Source organism: Desmodus rotundus, chromosome 9 (genome assembly GCF_022682495.2).
Source record: "Desmodus rotundus isolate HL8 chromosome 9, HLdesRot8A.1, whole genome shotgun sequence".
NCBI classification, from domain to species: Eukaryota; Metazoa; Chordata; class Mammalia; order Chiroptera; family Phyllostomidae; genus Desmodus; species Desmodus rotundus.
Window position 1 is genome coordinate 76,613,030 of NC_071395.1, and position 17,624 is coordinate 76,630,653.

Here is a 17,624-nt window from a genome sequence, read left to right on the forward strand (position 1 = left end):
CCAGGCCTCATTTGGTGGATCTGTCAGTGGAGAACCTCCTCGGCGACCACGACGCCTTGCTTCCTGCATCTATCACACCTGTACTGTGACAATGTAATTTTTATCTCTGGTTGTTTATTTCTCAGACGGAACTACTTGTAAATTCCAAGAAGAAAATATATCCCTGTGTGTGACAGAACTGCCCAGGGCGATTAATCTGGACTTTTAAGCTGGGAGTGCAATCCTGGTTGATGCTGGCTGCTCTGTGCCTAAGTGTCCAATAATTAGCCACAGCCATTAATTGTTCCCCAACGGAGCAGTGGCCCCGGGAGGGGTCAAACTCAGTAGGGTTTGATCCAGCTGGATGGGAATGGGGTCCTCATTTTCCATCCGCCAGGTGGCTAGCAGGCACTGGGGACACAGAAGGGGGGTGTAGGTAGCTTGAAGCCAAAAGGTACAAAAGGTGGAAGGAAAGACCCATATTTCAAGGCAGAGTTGACAGTAGGTGTGAAAAGAAGGAGGGGACTGAGGGTGCTGGTGTGAGCCATGGTAAAGGTACCAGCTTGTGCAGACCTAGGATCAAATCCTAGCCCCGCCACGTACCATACCTGCAGGGTGTTCCCTTACCCCTCACCCTGACAGAGGGGTTTCTTGATCTGTAAAATGGAGCAAAGAATATTGACCCCACTGGGTAACTGAGAGAATTCAATGAGCAAAGTATGAGAACGCTTGTTGCGTGTAAGGTCTGGGGGCGGTGCTCAGGCCTGCAGCAGATGGAAGTCGCAGAAATCATCAGAATCCTAGGATTGGAAGGAATGTGGAGAACATCTAATGAGAAGCCCAGGGGAGATCTGGGAAGTGAAGGACTTAGAAGCTGGGATGGAAATGAGTCTCCTGTCACCATTTTATGTTGTCATTTCATGCTGCCTCCATAGCAGGGACCTCAACCTTGGCCTCTCTGCCTCCTGTGGGGCCACCCATGGGCCTCAGGCACACACAACCCTGAAGTGATGTGCACTGTTCTGTATTTGGGGCAATTTAGTGCATCCAGGGTTTTTACAGATTCTTTTTTTAAATTTAATTCACTTATTTTTAGAGAGAGGGTAAGGGGGGGAGAGAAACATGGATGAGAGAGAAACATCAATGGGTTGCCTCTCACACTCGCCCTCACCAGGACCAAACCCACAACCCAGGCTTGTGCTCTGACAGGGAATCGAACAGGCGACCTTTCACTTTGTGGGCCGATGCCCAACCAGCTGAGCCACACTGGTCAGAGCTTTCACAGATTCCCCTTAAAAGGGAACATATCCATCCCCTTGAAAGGACCTTCACATTCAGAAAGAGTAAGAATTTTTGGATCCTGATATTGTGACTAAAAGGGGGGGGTGAAGGGTCATATACTGACCACCCCTCCTGCCTGCATGTGGTGTAGACACAGCCTCCACCGAGGCCAAGATCTGGCTGGGGGTTTCCTTGGCCTCAGGGCCCCCACCAGCCCTTCTCATTCGAGCCTGCGTTTCACTTTTCTTCCCCAGAACACCAGTATGCCCGCTCCAGCTGGGAGCAGGCGGGAGGGAGTGTCCCGGTTCTGGCATTCTGAGCCGGATTCAGATTTCATGGAGCCTAAAGTTTATACGATTTGGGGCCCCTTCTGTGAAAAAACACAAGTCACGCATACAGATTTAGGGGCAGGGCCTTGGGGGGTGCTGCGGGTACTTGGTTAGCATCCCTGTAAATCTGCCTCGACTGGCCTCGTTTTTACTGGACAACTGTCCTTGGGAGGAGGGGAGGTCTCAGCCCAGCTCACCCACCTAATTGGCCCCCCAGGGTCTGTTACCCACCCCGTCCCCTCCCGAGGCGTTTGCCCAGTTCTCTGGTGGCTGCCCTGCTGTGTGCTTCATCTAGAACTGTGAAAAAACAGCCTGCCCTCAAGGAGCTCCCAGCAAAGGGAGACCCAGTTTCCCTGTGGACAGGGACCTGCCTGCCATTGCCCCGCCCCTGCTTTCACTTTGCTGCCCGCTGAGCCGTCCCGTCCTCATTTCCCCAGCTCAGCAAGTCGCTCTGCCCCCTCCACCCCATTTTCAGGGGTGCCCCGTGGGACCCAGATCCGGGGAGCCCTGGCAATCTGCATCTGTGCAGGAAGAGGCAAGGGCTGCCTGCAGGCCGTCTGACAGGGCGACCTGGTGTCGTGGCACTGCCCCTTCCATTAGTTTCTCTTGAGATGAGCAGAGCGTGATGCCGGTTCCAGGCCCAGGCTTGGGGTGGGTCCATTGAAAGATGGAGGGGCAGGGCCGTAGAAGCCATGAGCTACCTCCGTCCCTGCCTGAGTCACTCAACTAGTATTTGTTGGGTATCAGCCACGTGCCAGGCACCGCACTGGGGATGTTATGATGGCGAGAAGGATGCTGCCGTGAGCAAGAGGCTGACCACAGAGACCCTGAATTTGATTCTTGCTTTGTCACTTTCTACTTCTGGGTGTTGTGGGAGCCTCTGAACCTCTCTGAGCTTCACGTTTGTCATCTAGAAAATGGATAATAACACCTGCCTTGCTGGGGTGTTGAGAAGGTTAAGGATTTCACACGTGCGGGGCGGAGCACAGCGCCTGCCCTGTGGTCAGGGCCTATACATTCTCACCTAGTGTTATTATTTTAGAAGAGCAGTTCCTGCCCCTTGAGTTCACACCCTTTCCTCTCCAGCACCTGGTAAGCCTCCTTTTCCGCCTGGTCCTAGAGCTTCCTGGGAGCACAGTGGTCAAGGCCAAGACATGGACAGAGCTTCTGGGGCAGTCAGTGCCTAGGGCGGGGTCACTATGTCAGGCTTGAGGCAGAAGGGGGCAGTGGCTTGTGCCAGGCTGGGTAAGGATGGGCAGACGAGGCAAGGATGAAGGAGGGACACCCTCCGGCCCTGAAGCCCGTTTTCCCAATGTCTCTGCAGAGACCGAGCTGAGCAGAGGGGAAACAGCAGGATGGAGTCCACTCTGTTTCTAGGCCTCATAAAAGGGCCGTTCTGGCTGGTGCCCTGGGCAGCTGCTGGGCTCTTGCTGCCCACTGTGACCACAGCCATTTGCTGGCAGGGTCGTAGGGAGCCGCTCTGGAGCGCTCTGTCCCGTCGGTGCCCGCCCCCCCCCCCGCCCCCCCGCCCCGGACCTTCCTGCCCCGTGTGACTCCAGAAAGCAGCCTGGAGCCGGGGAAAGGGGCCAGTTCTGTCCTCCAGGAAATCCCTGCTGCATTTCCGATAAAATTTTAAACAGGTTGCTGAGCAGACCCACTCATTAATCTTTTGTCTTTGTTTATTTTTATTTTTATTTTTACTATCAAAGTAAAACATGCCATCTGTGGAAAACATGAAAAGTATAGAAAACTACAAAGAAGCAGGTGGGGGTGGGGCGAGCCCAGACACCAAAGCAGAGTCAGGCACAACTGTGTAGGTACTAGTATGTCGGCTTTCCACTGAAAAGCAGCAGCTTTTCTTTTTTTTCAATTTTTATTGTTATTCAATTACAGTTGTATGCCTTTTCTCCCCTTCCCTCCCCCCCACCCCAGCTGAACCCACCTCCCTCCCCCACCCCCACCATCCCCCCCGATTTTGTCCATGTGTCCTTCATAATAGTTCCTGCAAAGCAGCAGCTTTTAAAAACCCCATGTAAACATCAGTGTCAAAGGCTGCTTGGGATTCCACGGAATTAATCTTTTTAAGAAAGCACACTTGAGCAAGTGCATTTGTATGTAGTACAGGGATTTGGAGGAACCTCCAGGCCTGGGGGGAGTGGGATGAATTCTGGGTCTTCAACCCCTGGGGTTCATAAAGGCTTCCCAGGAGCCTCCCAGAAGCTGGATGGGGTTTTCCTCAGTCACAGAGATTTCCTTCTTCACTTACTTCCCGGCAGGAGCGGCAGGATCACTTTCACACTTGGCCTCCCTGCTTGCCTACTCACCTTGGAAGTGGAAGGCAGTGAGTAGCAGAGGATGGAAGAAGGGGGTGCGGAGGAGGGAGGCACCCTTCAAGGAGAAGGGGCAAAGGGCTGGAATGGGCTGGCCTGCTCCCCCACTTTGTTTTTTTCCTGAAGGGGTGTGTGTGTTGGGGGATTGCCCAGCCTTGCTGAATTGCACGTAAGTAACCACTGTCCTGGGAAGACTAGGCCTTAGTGCAGGCTGACGAGGACCCTGTAGAAATTGCTACCTGAGAAGGAGAGAGAAAAGGCAGGGCCAGGCCAGGAGAGCCTTGAGTGCCCCACCAGTCAGCCCATCAGCTCGGTGCTTCTCTAGGATGGTTGTGAATGGAGGCAGCACACACAGGGGCTGCACCTTCTGCTAGCTGGGTGTTGCCACCACACGGGTAGCAGGGTAGCCCCCCATCCTTCACTGGGCCCCACCTCTGTGACCACCTGCACGGGTTACTGGAAGGGGGGTTGGAACGCCATGTGCTCTGGGCGGGAGTCTCCACAGCCATTCTGTGACTTCTGCCTGGTGGAAACAGCTTCCAGGCCCTAATGGAACTGTTTAATTCTCTGAGATTGAGGACTAAAAATTTGCCAATCACCATGCCAAATGGGCCATGTGCATTACTTAATCCTCACAGCAGCCCTATAAGGGGGGTCCTGCTTTTTCCCATTTTACATATGTGGAAACTGAGAGGTTGCTTGCCTTGCTCAGGGTGACACAGCCAGCCCATCGGGAGCTGGGATCCAAGTGCAGGCCTAGTTCCACGCCAGCCCTCCCAGCCGCTGTTCTTGGCTGCAGAACCCAGCCGAAAGCTTCCACTTGGATAGCTATTGCAGAACTACACTGAATTCCTCATCTGAAGGCGTCTGTTCCATGAGCAACTTCTTTGTTGAGTTGTTATTTGTGTGCCAAATGAAAGCCCAGATTCCAGAGAGGAATATGCCACCCCTCCCCATTCTAGAGTGTCTCTGAAATACTGGGTGTGATCTGGCGTGTGCGCGCGTGCGTGTGTGGCGGCACCTCTGATTCCGAAGCCGGTGACCCAGCACCGACTAGAGACAGCAGAGGAGGCAGGAGCACGCCTGGAAGACGCCCAAACTTCGACCCCCAAAGGCGATGGCGGTGCCTGGAGGTTGGAGGGACGCGCTGGCAGCTGCTGGATGAGGTGCGGCTGCCGGCCCCGCCCCCCCCACCTCCGCCCTCTCCCACCTGGGCCGGCCCGACCGGCGCTGGTTGGTTCCCTGGAAACGCCGCTCGCCCTATCACACACCTGCACGGTTGCCGGGCAACTGGAACCGAGTTGTAACACCTCGGCGGCAAGAGCCAGTGTGGTGTTTTTATCTCCTAGCTGCTCCAAGTTTTTCCTTAGAATTTGTAGAAGGGGTTGGTGTCCCTCCTCAAAGGGACCACACTCCCACATACCCCAGTCCCAGGCCTCCAACCCGTCCCCAGCCCAGCGGTCTCCAGCTAGACCCGCCTCAGGATCTGTGGTTCACTCCAGGGGTCCAGAACCCCAGCTGGGCAGGCAGCAAGGGGCCTCCGCCGGCCCTTCTCAGCGTCCTCATTTTGGAAGTATCACTCTCAGTGGAGCTGGGGACTTCCGCCTGAGGCAACGTGGTGGGATCCAGGGAGGGCCCCGAAGGTGGGGAAGGGCAGGCTCCAAGATCGCTGGCCTCTGAACATGGGGCAATTTAGGGATGGCCATAGGGTGGGTGTAGGGCACGGTTGGACCTGCATTTTGGCTTTACACACAGGACATTATATGGGTGTTTCCCAGACTTTGCTCTCTGCCTCACACCTTCCCAGTGTCTTGCCCATCTGTGAGCCACGGCACTATTTTTTCACTTCTTTCATCTGCATATTGACCCACTTTAGCTTAAATAAATGTATCTAAAAAGGAAACTTGGTAACACTCCTGTAAATGGAGACTCAGTATCACTTGCCATAAATAGAAAGTAACTGCAGAAATAATACAAAGAAACAAAATGTTATTAAATTTTAGCACATGGAATCTGATCTGGGAGGGCCATAATGATTTTTTTTTTTAAACCCTGCTTATTAAGCACTAGCTAAGCACTTTACATGGATCACCTCACTTGACCTGGTAATACTAATGTTCCCATTTCACAGATGGGGCAACTGAGGTTCAGAGAAGTTCAGGGCTTTGACCAAAGTGATGAGTCTCATCCAAAAGCTGGGCTTTCAGCCATGGCCTGAAAGACCGTGTGCTGTCTCTCTCTGTGTGCTGGCACCTCTGGCTCCCTGCCCTGGGGACCGGGTGGCAATGATTTTGAGCCCCAGCTGCAGAGGTGTTTACCTTGCCCCAGGAAGTATAACTCACTAGGTGCTCTTACAGGTAAACCACACATCCTCCCACAAGCCCTGTGAAGTGTTCATTGTACAGCCCAGGGAGGCCAAGCCACCTGCCCGAGGTGACACTGCTGTTGAGCATGTGTCCTGTCTCCCTCTGCAGCGCTCTCTTGCACCTCCGTGTAGCTCCCTCAACCCCATGCGGAAAGAGGATTCTTTCATTCTGAGCAAACCTCACAGCAGAAGGAGCCTTCCTCCTCTCACGGGGAAGCAAATCTCCATCTGGGGAAGAGGACATTTGTCAAACTCAGCCTCGGCTGTGGATCGGCACCTCCTCAGATGCAAGCCTCTGGAACTGTGGCCTTCTGTGGGTGGGTGAAGTCTCCGGGGGTCAGCCCCCAGCCCCTGGCACTCCGCACACCTCAGGAGGACTCCTGCACCAGTGGGCAGGGATGCTTGGCTTTCTTATCTGCCTTCCTGGAAATACAGTCAGTCCATCATCTGCCATCAAAATGAGCGACTGCATTTCTCACTCCAGAGCTGGCTTGCTCTTACCTGGGAGAGGAAGAACAAGGGAGCCTTTGGAGAGGGAAGAAAATCATATGTTATTTTTAAAGGCATTTTGAATGAATGCTGAATAGAATTCAACAAAATTGCCTTAAAGACTTGCTCTCTGTGGGGATGGCGTTTCTCATGGCTCCCAAGTATTTGGAAACTTAATTGCACATTTGTACAGGCTACTGTTTCATTTCTTTCTGGTCTCAGAGGTGGGCTTTGAAGATTGTGCTCCCTCTGTAATTCTTTTTAATCTCAAATAAATTTTGCACACCTGCAAGGTAGAACCGCTTGAAAAAAAACTGTCAGAATTGGCTCTCGATTTAATAAATTTGCAAATGGAGCAGGTTTCGATGGGATGCTGTAGTGTTAGCTCACCCCGAGCCTCCTGCCACAGGGGTGCAGCCTAACCCCGCCACCCAAAGGAGCTGTGCGCTTTGCTGATGCTCTGAATCGCAGAACCTTAGCTCACACCTTTGCTGAAATCCTTTCTCTACCCCAAGCTGGAAGCCAGGTGGCATGGGGGAGACCCAGTTCTGTGTGGGTGTTTGGCCAAGACGCTAATAAGAGCTTTTAGGTTAATTGTAGAGCCGCAGTTCCCCGCTGCTGGTGACTTCCTGAAACCTCCCACGCCATACCGTCTTAGAGAACTAGAAGGCCCATTTCGGGGTCAGACCTGCATAGTGAACAAGGTAGGACTTAGATTGCAATGCTCGGGGCAGTAGGAAACCCCAGACTTGTGTGCACCCCCTCTGCGACTCTGGCTTCTACCTGTGGGAAGAGGGTCGTGGAAGGGCTACGTGCCTGCCTTTGGAAGCAGGCAAACCTGAGTTTGAATGCAGGCTCTGCCTCTTTCTGACTGGTGAAGGTGCCAGGGAATTCTGCTTGTCATGCCGGCCCCCACCTTTGACACTGTGCCTGGGGGCTGCACTGGGTGTCCACACCTGTGGGCTCCAGCCCTCCAGCTTCAGCTTCCACCAATGGGAGGCACAGGCAGGTGATGGGGGGGTGATTGCTGGGTATGCATCCCCCTCCCTAGAGGGTGGTTCCATCCCTGACCCAGGTCTGAGCCCTTGTCTGGGGCCCTCTCTACACAGCTTCTCTGTGACAGTTCTCATTTCCCAGCCCTTCCCTCCCGCTTCAGGCTGAGGGTTGTTGACATTGGTGGCTTCTTGCCTGTTAATTTCTATCCCTGTGCATCCCTTGGGCCCTGCCTTTGGACCTTTGTCCATTGTCCCTTTATTAAACTGTCCTCAACTCACCTAATGACCCCTGCCGGACACAGCAGTCGGAGCTTTGGTTCCCTCACATGCAGAGTGAACTTTGACTGGTGAGCAGTTTGTTTGTGTGGTTGAAACGGAGCGCTGCGTGCTCGACCCAGGGCCTGAGGACAGCAACCTCAGCCCTCGGGGGTAGAACCGGTGTGGGGGACACTGGTCAGTCACCTCTGTCCTTGGGCCTAAGGCAGCTTACACCCTGCTCTCTGCTTTCCGTCTGTGAGCCCGGCCCTGCTGACTGGTGGCACCAGAGAGGCACAATCTCACTCAAGAAGCTAGTATTTCTTTAGTCCTGTGACATCCCACAGAAGCTGCTCATCCGGCCAACATGTGCACATGCTTTTTTTTTTTTTTTTTTTTAATTCATCAATTTGGGAGAGGGAGAGAAACGTCGATTTGTTGTTCCACTTATTGATGCATTCATCGGTTGGTTCTTGTATGTGCCCTGACCGGGGATCAAACCCACAACCTTGGCGGGTCGGGACGATGCTCCAATCAACTGAGCTGCCCGGCCGGGGCTGCACGTTCTTTTTCATCTTTATTTATTGTTATTGGGAAGCATCATGGGCACGCAAAAGAAACAAATGACACCAGATATCCCACCTGGAGCAGCCAGGGGGTGGGGCCCTGGGCTGGTTTCTGAAGCCATTTCAGCTGCTGCTTCTCTGCATAAAGCAGACACGCCCAGGGACCACCAGCTCCTCTCCAGCCTGGTTCACTCTGGAGTCTCATTTAGTCTTTAGGTTTGAGCATTCAGAACCGATCCAAATGATAGCAGAGAAAGTGGGCCTTGGGCCTTGGGCCCTGGCTGGGTAGCCCATTGGTTGGTGCATTGTCCCCGTGTGCCAAGGTTGAGGGTTCGATCCCCAGTCAGAGCACATGGGAGAAGCAACCAGTGAGTGTATAAATAAATGGAACAACAAACCGATTTTCTTCTTCTCTTCTCTTCTGTTCTCTTCTCTTCTCTCTCTTTCTTCCCACCCCCTGTCCTCTCTCTTTCTCTAAAAATAAAATCAATAATTTTTTTCCCCAAAAAGAAAGAAAATGGGCCTGGGAGGTGTCTGTGAAGCATCGCTGTTTATGTGAGTGCCTGTCTAGGACAGTGAGAAAGACGCAGAATTGGGTCTCTGCTCCCAAGGATGGCAGCGAGGTTGGGAAGCTAGCACTTAGGAAACAATGGGAGCCCCAGGTGGGAGAGGGAATAAACAGGCACCGGTCTGGGGCAGACCGTCAGGGAAACTGACAGGGACAAGGAGCCTCGACCTTTGGGTGAAGACAGAGGGTAGAGAGGGCACCTCAGGAGAGGGACTGCAAGGCAAGAAGTGTCAGAGGTGGCCAGGCTGAAGGGAGTAATAAGTGTGATCTGGGAGTAGCCAGAAATCCAGGGGAAGAGCATAGGGTGGGCCTGGATTGTTCCAAGTGTTAAAACCAAGTACTTAGATCTGGAAGCAGGACTTTGGGGGCCCTTAAAGAAGGAATTCTAGCCTGGGGTTCCGGGGCAGACTTCAGCGCATCCTGGAACCTCCCCAAACGGTGTGGTACAGTGGCTGGGAGTGTGTGGGCTTCACAGTCGGACTGACCCACCTGCTCTGAACCCACCTTCTAGTTATTCCTTAGCGTTTGTGCGCCTCAGCCTTCTCATCTATAAAATGGATCTGAATGGCAGTGTCTGCCTTGCTGCATGCTTGGGGTGATACTTCGGACAGCGGACGCGCTGCACGGGCTGTCGCTGGCATGTGGGAAGAACACGAGGAAGGGGCAGCTGTCATTAAATGCTGCAGAACTGTGATTATGTAGAGTCGCACTTCTCCAGAGAGAGGGTCTCCTGTAGCTTTCATGAGATTCCCTAAGGGTTCCCTGATTCAAAAAATGTTAAGCACCACTCACCGCTTGAGAGGTTTAAAAATAGAAGCATGTGAAGCAACAGAGAGCAAGCACTGTTTATGCGAAGGAAACACAGTGGTGTGGGCCTGGGGGCAGGGAAGCCGGCGTGGAGCCTTTCTGTCCATCTGCTGGGCCCCTCACCCTTCCACTCATCAAGCCTTGCGGAGCACTGACTCAGCCAGGCCCCCCGCTGGATGCTGAGAGCCCCGAGACCAAGCACAGGGTCAGTGGGAAGGAAGATGTGCACAGCCAGTCTTCCGAGATTGCCCGCGAGCCTCCTGCTCTCCCATCCTGGTGAGGGTCCCATCCCACATGGAATCAGGCTGGCCTGTGACTTGATTTAACAATAGGATGCGGTGGCAGTAGGCTGTGCCAGCTCCAGTCCCAAGCCTGAAAGAGGCTGGCAGCCTCACTTCTGTGGTTTTGGGAGAACTGAGACACCGTGTAAGAAACCCATCTCTACCCTGCTAGAGAGAGAACATGCAAGACACATGGAGAGGGACACAGTCTCAGGTCTGCCAGCATCTTAGTTCCGATGACTCCAGCAGCTGCCACCAACTGGCTGAAGCCGCAAGAGGAACCCCAGGTGAGAACAACAGAAGAACCATCCTGTGGAACCCATTCGGCCCACTGAGCCCTGAGGTCATGAAATGGTTTTGACTTAAGCCCTCAAGTTTAGGATGGCGTATTGCCCGTGGAAATAAATGGAGACCAACCACATGAGAACAGGTAAAGCCTATTTATTCAGAGCTTGCTGTTCTAATGGAATCAGCCATCATCACCCATATTTTGGCAAGGGCTCAATGGCAGGCGGAGAGTGGGCACCTTTTATAGCAGAAAAAGGGGAAGGCTTCAGGTCTGCCCTGATTGGAGGCTGTTGGTGGGGGTGGGGGGTAGCTGGAGGCACCCTAACTACAAATGGAGGTCCTTTGTGGTGGGTTAGGGATGCATATTTGGTTTTCTCTGGTTGTCACGGGGGTTACTCTTTGTCTTCCCGCACTGTTTATTAGAGGGCCCCGTCTGATTTCCTACAGGTCTGACTTCCTGCAAGAAGCAGGCTGGCTTCTTGGGTTGGTTACTTTGTAGACAGTGGTATGGTTTCCTGGGCTGGTTAGTGTAGATGGGGATGTCGGAGTTCTACTTTTATGTGTGGTCTGGCTTTGCCTGTTTGTACATTCAGTCTCTCGTGTAACAGCAGGTGCCTGCACGAAAGCTGGTAGTTATGATTCCATACTGGATGAAGACTGGTCTAGGTAGGTCCAAGGTGGGGAGGACCCTCCCTAGCATGTGCCAAGTTTGAAGAATTGGTGAGAAGTAGCAGGCAGATGAAGGAAGGAGGGGTCTTCCAGGCGGAGGTGACAGCGTGGCCTGTGAGACCTGGGGATGGGAGAGAACAGGGCATGTGTGAGGGACTGCAACAGGCTGACCTGGCTGGGCACATGACGGGTGGTGAGAGCTGGGTTAGGACCCAGGGCTCTGGACAGAGTCAGATGGCTTCCTCGAAGAAAGATCACAGACAACAGTGATATAATCAAAGTGGAGTTTAAGAAAAACTCTTCAGATGGAGAAGATAGAGGGGGGCAAGGGTGAGTGCCAGATTGGTGAGGCGGCTACAATTGTAGCATCCAGAGAGGGTTCCAGAGTCCGAAACTATAGGACCTGTGAACTGGACTCCAGGGGAGAGAAGACGGCCAAGTCCTGGTTTAGTGCAGACTGAGGGGTTGGCGGTCACCAAGAAGGTGGCCCAGGAAGAGGGGAGAAGCTTTGGAGGGGGGTTGTTTTGGAAATGCTGAGTAGGAAGAATCTGGGAGATCCCAGGGAACGCGTGCAGGGCGTCGCTGGAGATTTGGATTTGGAGCTGGGACAGTCTAAGAGGAGGACGGGTTTTTGTGGGTCGTGGTGGTCCCTAAGGCCTGTGGGTAAAATGACAAGTGGAAGAGGTGCCCCTGACAGGGACTGAGAAGGAATGTCAAGCATATGCATGCTGGCATCCCCCCAGGAGACAGCAGTGTCAAGGAAACTGGGGGAAATTTCAGGGGGCACTCTGCCTCCAGGGGCAGCTGAGTTGATGGTGCCTGGACACTGTTGGCTTTGGACCCGTGCAGGGAGTTTGTGTGTGAGAAGTGGGGTTGGGAGGGGTGGAGCAGACTCCAGGGCCAGGGGCTAAAGCGAGAGGGGAGGAGAGGAAGTGGGCTTACTGTGGGGAGTCAGGTGGGAGGGTGGGACCACAGCCACCCTCAAGCAGAAGGCTGTGTGAGGAAGCTGAGAGATGAGGGAGTAGGCCTGGAGGCCAAGGGTAGGCCTTTCCAGCAGTGTGCCTAAGAGGGGAAGAAAGAGGTGGCAGCTAGGGAGGTCTTGGCTAGGCAAGCTTTGCCATTCGGTGGGAGATAGGAGACTCGAACAAGTCTCTAGTCAGAGAGGGAGCTGTCCACAGCATGGGCGGGGGACCAGAGATGCAGCGAAGGGGCATGGCAGACCAGGAGGCAGCTGTCAGGACCCTTGGCCTTGGGTGGAATCAGGCTGCAGGTGGAGCTGTGTTGTCCCACACAGTGGGTTTTTGTTTTTTTGTTTGTGTGTGTATGTGTGGAATTGCTGCCAACCAACTGCATATAAAAATCCTGATTCCAAGTCTCTGGCAAACTCTGAAAGATCTGATAGCCCAGGGCCCCAGCTTTCCATAGGGCCACAGTGGCTGGAGCCTGGGGCCTTCCAGATGGGCCTGGCTTCCAGGTGGCCACCTGCCTCATCCTACTTTCTTCCCCTCTCCCTTTTTTCTGTTTCCTGCTTGCCACACCCCCCAGGTATTTGAATTGAAACTTTGGGGTGAGTAGAGGTGAGAGGGTAGGACCGCAGCCACCCTCAGGCAGAAGGCTGTGTGAGGAAGCTGAGAGATGAGGGAGTAGGCATTGAAGGAGCAGGGCGAGGGTGGGGGAGTTTGGCAGTGGTCGCTGAGGGGTTTGCAGAGGAAGCTGCGAAGGCAGCATAGACTGAGGCTGGGACGGCCAGCTAAGAGGGGGACCAGCTGAGACTGTGAGCCAGGGAGGGACCTGCGGCTGCTGCAGGTCAACCAGTGGGTGAACGGGGCAGGATTGCAGGAGGGGAGAGAAGGGGGCGAAGGAGCCTGCTCTGGCCTGCAGAAGCTTCTATACTCAGCTCAGTGTCCCTTGGCTCTGTTAGTGGGTATGCACCATTCCTGAGACTTGGGGCCACACAGACAGAGCCCCAGAAGACAGAGCCTGGCCTTGCCCACCCCAGGCGAGGACCCTGCCGAGAAGCAACACTTGGCACAGGGAGGGAACCATTCTAGGGGAGCCCTGTGGGCAGCTGACATGCTCCTGAGGTGCCGGCTCCTGTTCCTCGTGTCTGGCCCTCAGGAAGCACACTTTCTCGCACACCCTTCCCCCAGCTCTCTTCCCTCTGAAGCCTCCTGGGCCTGCCCCGCTGTGGCCTCAGGGCTAGTTCTCAGTCACTAGGGGGGACGGACAGGATGGGGGTCTCAGTCACGTAACAGCTCCCAAGCACACTTCAAGTTGCACGCTTCCCATCGACACCCTCTGCGTGAGTGCTCTGCTCTTAGTCTTCCTGGGAGGCGTGTGCAGCCTGGACACAAGTCGCTGCATCAGTAGAGCTGGAATGTAATTAGACAACGTTGGGGAAAATCGCGCCTGTCTCCTGGGAATATGGGAATAATGAGCCATCTCGAGGACTGAGGAGGCTGGCGGGGGCGGCTGACCTGAGCCAAGGCTCCGCTCATTCATTAGTTCTGGAGGAGCTCCTGGTTGTCCCTCCTCCCGGCTGCGTCAGCGAGCTGGCCCGTTCTTCAGCAGGAGCATTAGTGGCGAGCCTAAAAGGTTGAACTGGGCTTTGAAGTGGGAAGTGAACAAGTTGTCCCGTGTTAGGGTGGAGGAAGACAGAGCCACAGTCCTCCATGGTGGCACGTGACCTTGGGGCCTGCACACACAGAGTGGCCAGGGGTCTGTACCAGGAGAGGCCTCAGGGCAGCCCTACCCTGAGCACCCTTGAGGGTCAGCCAGACCCACTCAGAAGTGCTCCCAAGGCACCCTCCTCCTCCCCGGTGAACACACGGGTACCCTTTCAGGGGCTCCTGGGAGGAGTTGGAGAAGAGACTAGCACGGCCCCAGCCTGGCCTGCCCAGTGGTGCCACGACAGCCCCTCCTCCAGCAAGCTCCTGGCTTGTCCCCATGTGGGTCCACCCATGGCTCCCCATTCCAGTGATGGCATGTCACTCTGGGAAGCTTCCTGCTACCCCCATCTCCCTTCCCAGTCCCAGGCAGAAACCCCCGCTCAGCTTCTTCGGCCCCCTTCTGCTCTTCCCTCACCAGCCTCTCAGAGCCTTCTCCTAATGGAGCCATCAGCTCTGGGCACCAGAGCGTGCACCCCAAATAGACACCTTGATTTCTTTGGGCTTTCCGTCTCATTCTCTCTCTCTTCTCTCCTCTCTTCCTCCCTCCCTCCCTTCCTCCCTTCCTTCTTTCCTTCCTTCTTTCCTTCCTTCCTTCCTTCCTTCCTTCCTTCCTTCCTTCCTTCCTTCCTTCCTTCCTTCCTTCCTTCCTCTCCTCTTTCCCTTCTCAGGTCTGTGGCATTCCAGGCTGGAGATCTGCTACAGCAACCTCCCCAGAGAGCTCTGTTGTGCTCAACTCAAGAGTTGCCTCCTGAGCTCTCAAACTCCTGGGTACACTCCTGCCCCTGGCCCTCCACCCCGGTGGCCACAGGGAGCTCTGTGGGCCTGCCACCCCTATGAAAGCGTGAGCCACTCTAAGGCAGCCACCGGGTCTGTGCTGCCCACAGTCATGTCCTCAGGGCCCATGCTGCTCCTGGCATCTGGCATGTGCTCCAGCTGTGCTGTGCTAGAGGAGCGAACAGCAAAGCCCCTCCCCTGCTTCCATGGCAAACCACGCCCCTTTCTGGGGGCTGTCTGCAGGGCCTTTCACAGCACATCGTCCCATTTGGGCAGCCTCGCTGGTCTTCCAGCTGCACTTCTTTAGGGGAGCCCTTTGAGGGGGTGTCAGGACTGGTTTCCTCGAAGCAGCACCATTCTGCTGGGGGCCCTGCTCAGCCTCTTCCTGTCGTTCTTCTCCCCAGGGGGCAAGGAGGCCAAGGAGATGTGCCCACCTGGAGCCCATGCCCATTGCTCTGGACCAGTTCTGTCCAGTAGAAATGTGACCTGCATGTACTTTAAATTTTCTAGTAGCCACATTAAAAAAATAAAAAGCAGCAGGTGAAATTAATTTTAAAATATTTTTATTTAACCCCACATATTAGAAATATTATCATTTCAACATGCACATAGCGAGCATTCTTTTTCATACTAAGTCTTCAAAATAGCCACATCGCAAGTGTTCAGAAGCCACGTGGGGGCAGCGGCTACTGCACCGGACAGCAAGCTCAGACCACCCCCTAGGTGTTTGAGACCCAGGGTTGTCTGCTCAAATGGCCCGGCCTGCTCCCAGGGCCTCTTCCCCACCAGGACTCCTAACGGCAGCTTCAGGGGTGGGATTGGCCAAGAGCCAGACTTGCCTCCAAGGAGGGGGCAAATGCCCCATGCATTTGTTTTCCTTAGCTCAAAGTCCACTTGGATCTAGAGGCAGGGGTGATGGAACCTATGAGCACTGAGGGGCAGCGGAGGCTGGGCACAGCTCGGGAGCAGCAGGGGACCCTTGGGGTGATGGGAGTCTGGGATCCCCCAGAGCAGCCTGGACAGACCGGCTGGAAGAGCGGGGAGAGGGTAGGAACAGGTCCACAGACAGGTTAATGGCTCCTGCCGTGCACACAATTGAATTTGCCCTCCTGAGCCTCCCAGCTTTGGAAAAGGCCTCTCCTCCTGGGAGCTCAGCTGGACTCCCAGAGCCACAGGGCCTGCCTGGGTCAGCCAGGCCTGATTCAATCAGGAGCAATGAAGGACACCGGGCCCACAAGTAGCCCAGTGCCCAGAGGGGCCGTGGCTCAGCCCAGAAAGATAAGGCCAGGGAGGGCACATGGGGGCCACAGGTCCAATCCCACCTCTGTCGCCCCTCCTGAGAGCCCCCCCATACTCAAAACACAATCGACAGTTGTGTGTAACGTACATCGTCATCCCCTCCCACTTTTCCATCTCAAAGGTGAGTGCAGGGTGACTCAAAAATCAGAAAGTTTGGAACCAGTCTGTTTTCCCTTGTGTCTTTGGGGGTGGGTGTCCAGCACATGCTAAGACCAGGGTGTGGGGGGAGGGGCAAATTAAAAAGACCCTTCTTTCCTTCCTCTCAGTACTTAACATCAAAGCCAACTCCCAGACATACACTGTGTCTCTTCTCCATGGAAGCCTGGGGAAACAATCAGGGGACAAATTGCCAACTAGGGGAGAAGACAACCTAGGACTCCAAAGTGGACATGTGGCCTCATGCCTCCAGGCCTCTGGCCATGCAGTTCCTTCCACCTGGCACGCCCTCCCTTTCCCCGCTCTTGAATGCCAGGCAGCTTCTGCTCACCCTTGGAGGCTGCCTTCCCTCTGGGACTCCTCTGCCCCCTCACTCCTGTTTCTGTGGCACTGTGGCCCGCTCAGTCGCGCAGTGCGCTTGACCAGTCAATCAGCAAATAATTGTTGAACGCCTCCTGGGTGCCTGGCACTGTCCTGGGGGCCGGGGACATCATGGGGAACAAGTGGAGGGGGGGGAGGAAGACAGTAAACATGTAAACAAAGGATTAAGCACGATACACTCACAAAGCAGAGCCGAGCTGCTGAGCTGCTGCGTGCTGAAGGGGAAATAGAGCAGGGTACTTAAGTAACGAAGAGTGACTGGGATGGGCGGGGCCTCTGCCTTAGACCAGGAGTTGGTGCTGCAGCTGCAGCCTGGCTGCTAAGAAGGGGGTGGTCCTGCAAGGAAGGGCCTGGGGCAGAGTGGTCCTGTCGTGCAAACACATTGTATCATTCCATTTGTATGAAATATCTAGAATAGGCAAATCCGCAGGGACAGAAAGCAGATTAATGGCTGCCTGGGGGTGGGGTGGGAAGGCTAGGGAGTGACTGCTAATGGCCAAGGGGTTTTCCTTTGGGAGGACGAGACTGTTCAAGAACTGGGTGTGGTGACCGTTGCACAGCATTGTGAATGCAATGCACTAAATGCCGCTCAGTTGTATGCTTTTAAATGGTTAAAATGGTACTTTTTAGGTTCTGTGTATTTTGCCATAAAACAAAAACCGCCAAGGCGAAAAAAACGAGCTTGCTGTGGCCTGAGAACAGACAGGCTTGGGCGGCTGGTGAGCGGAGGGTGGCAGAGGATGCGGCTGGAGACGGGTGGGGGCCTCTCAGGAGGACGTGGTGGGCTGGGCAGGAGTTTGCGTTTTATTCTGGTGCAATGGGAAGCCATTGGAAGGTTTCGAGCAGGAGAGCAACGTGATGGCCCTCTCTGTTCAGAAGGTCCTTGAGGCTGTGGTGTGGGCCACGAAGACAGGGTGCAGGCAGTGGGGATGGAGTGGTGTGGACAGATGTAGGGTCTTTGAAGGTAGAACCAATGAGGCTTGATGGGTTAAAGGGACAGAACGAAGGAAAGGGAGGAACGGAGAACGCCGTCCACATTTTCAGCTTGAGCAACCAAAGGGATAGAGTTGTGGTTTGCTGACATGGGGAAGCTCGTGTGGGAAACACCTTTTGAACACATTGAGTCTGAGCTGCTTGTTAGAT

The 17,624-nt window shown here is 54.4% G+C and overlaps 1 protein-coding gene across 2 annotated transcripts in view; it reads left to right on the plus strand.

Annotated features, from left to right (window-relative positions):
* RTN4RL1 (reticulon 4 receptor like 1) overlaps positions 1–17,624 on the plus strand; it is a 67,925-nt gene that overhangs the window by 31,197 nt on the left and 19,104 nt on the right. The window contains exon 1 of one of the 2 annotated variants that reach the window (XM_045199227.3): positions 10,614–10,675. The exons of the other annotated variant lie outside the window; for it this stretch is intronic. Coding sequence (XP_045055162.2) covers positions 10,651–10,675 — 25 coding nt within the window. The 5' untranslated portion in view covers positions 10,614–10,650. Of the gene's footprint in view, positions 1–10,613; positions 10,676–17,624 lie in introns of those variants that run through there. 2 annotated transcript variants of the gene reach the window in all.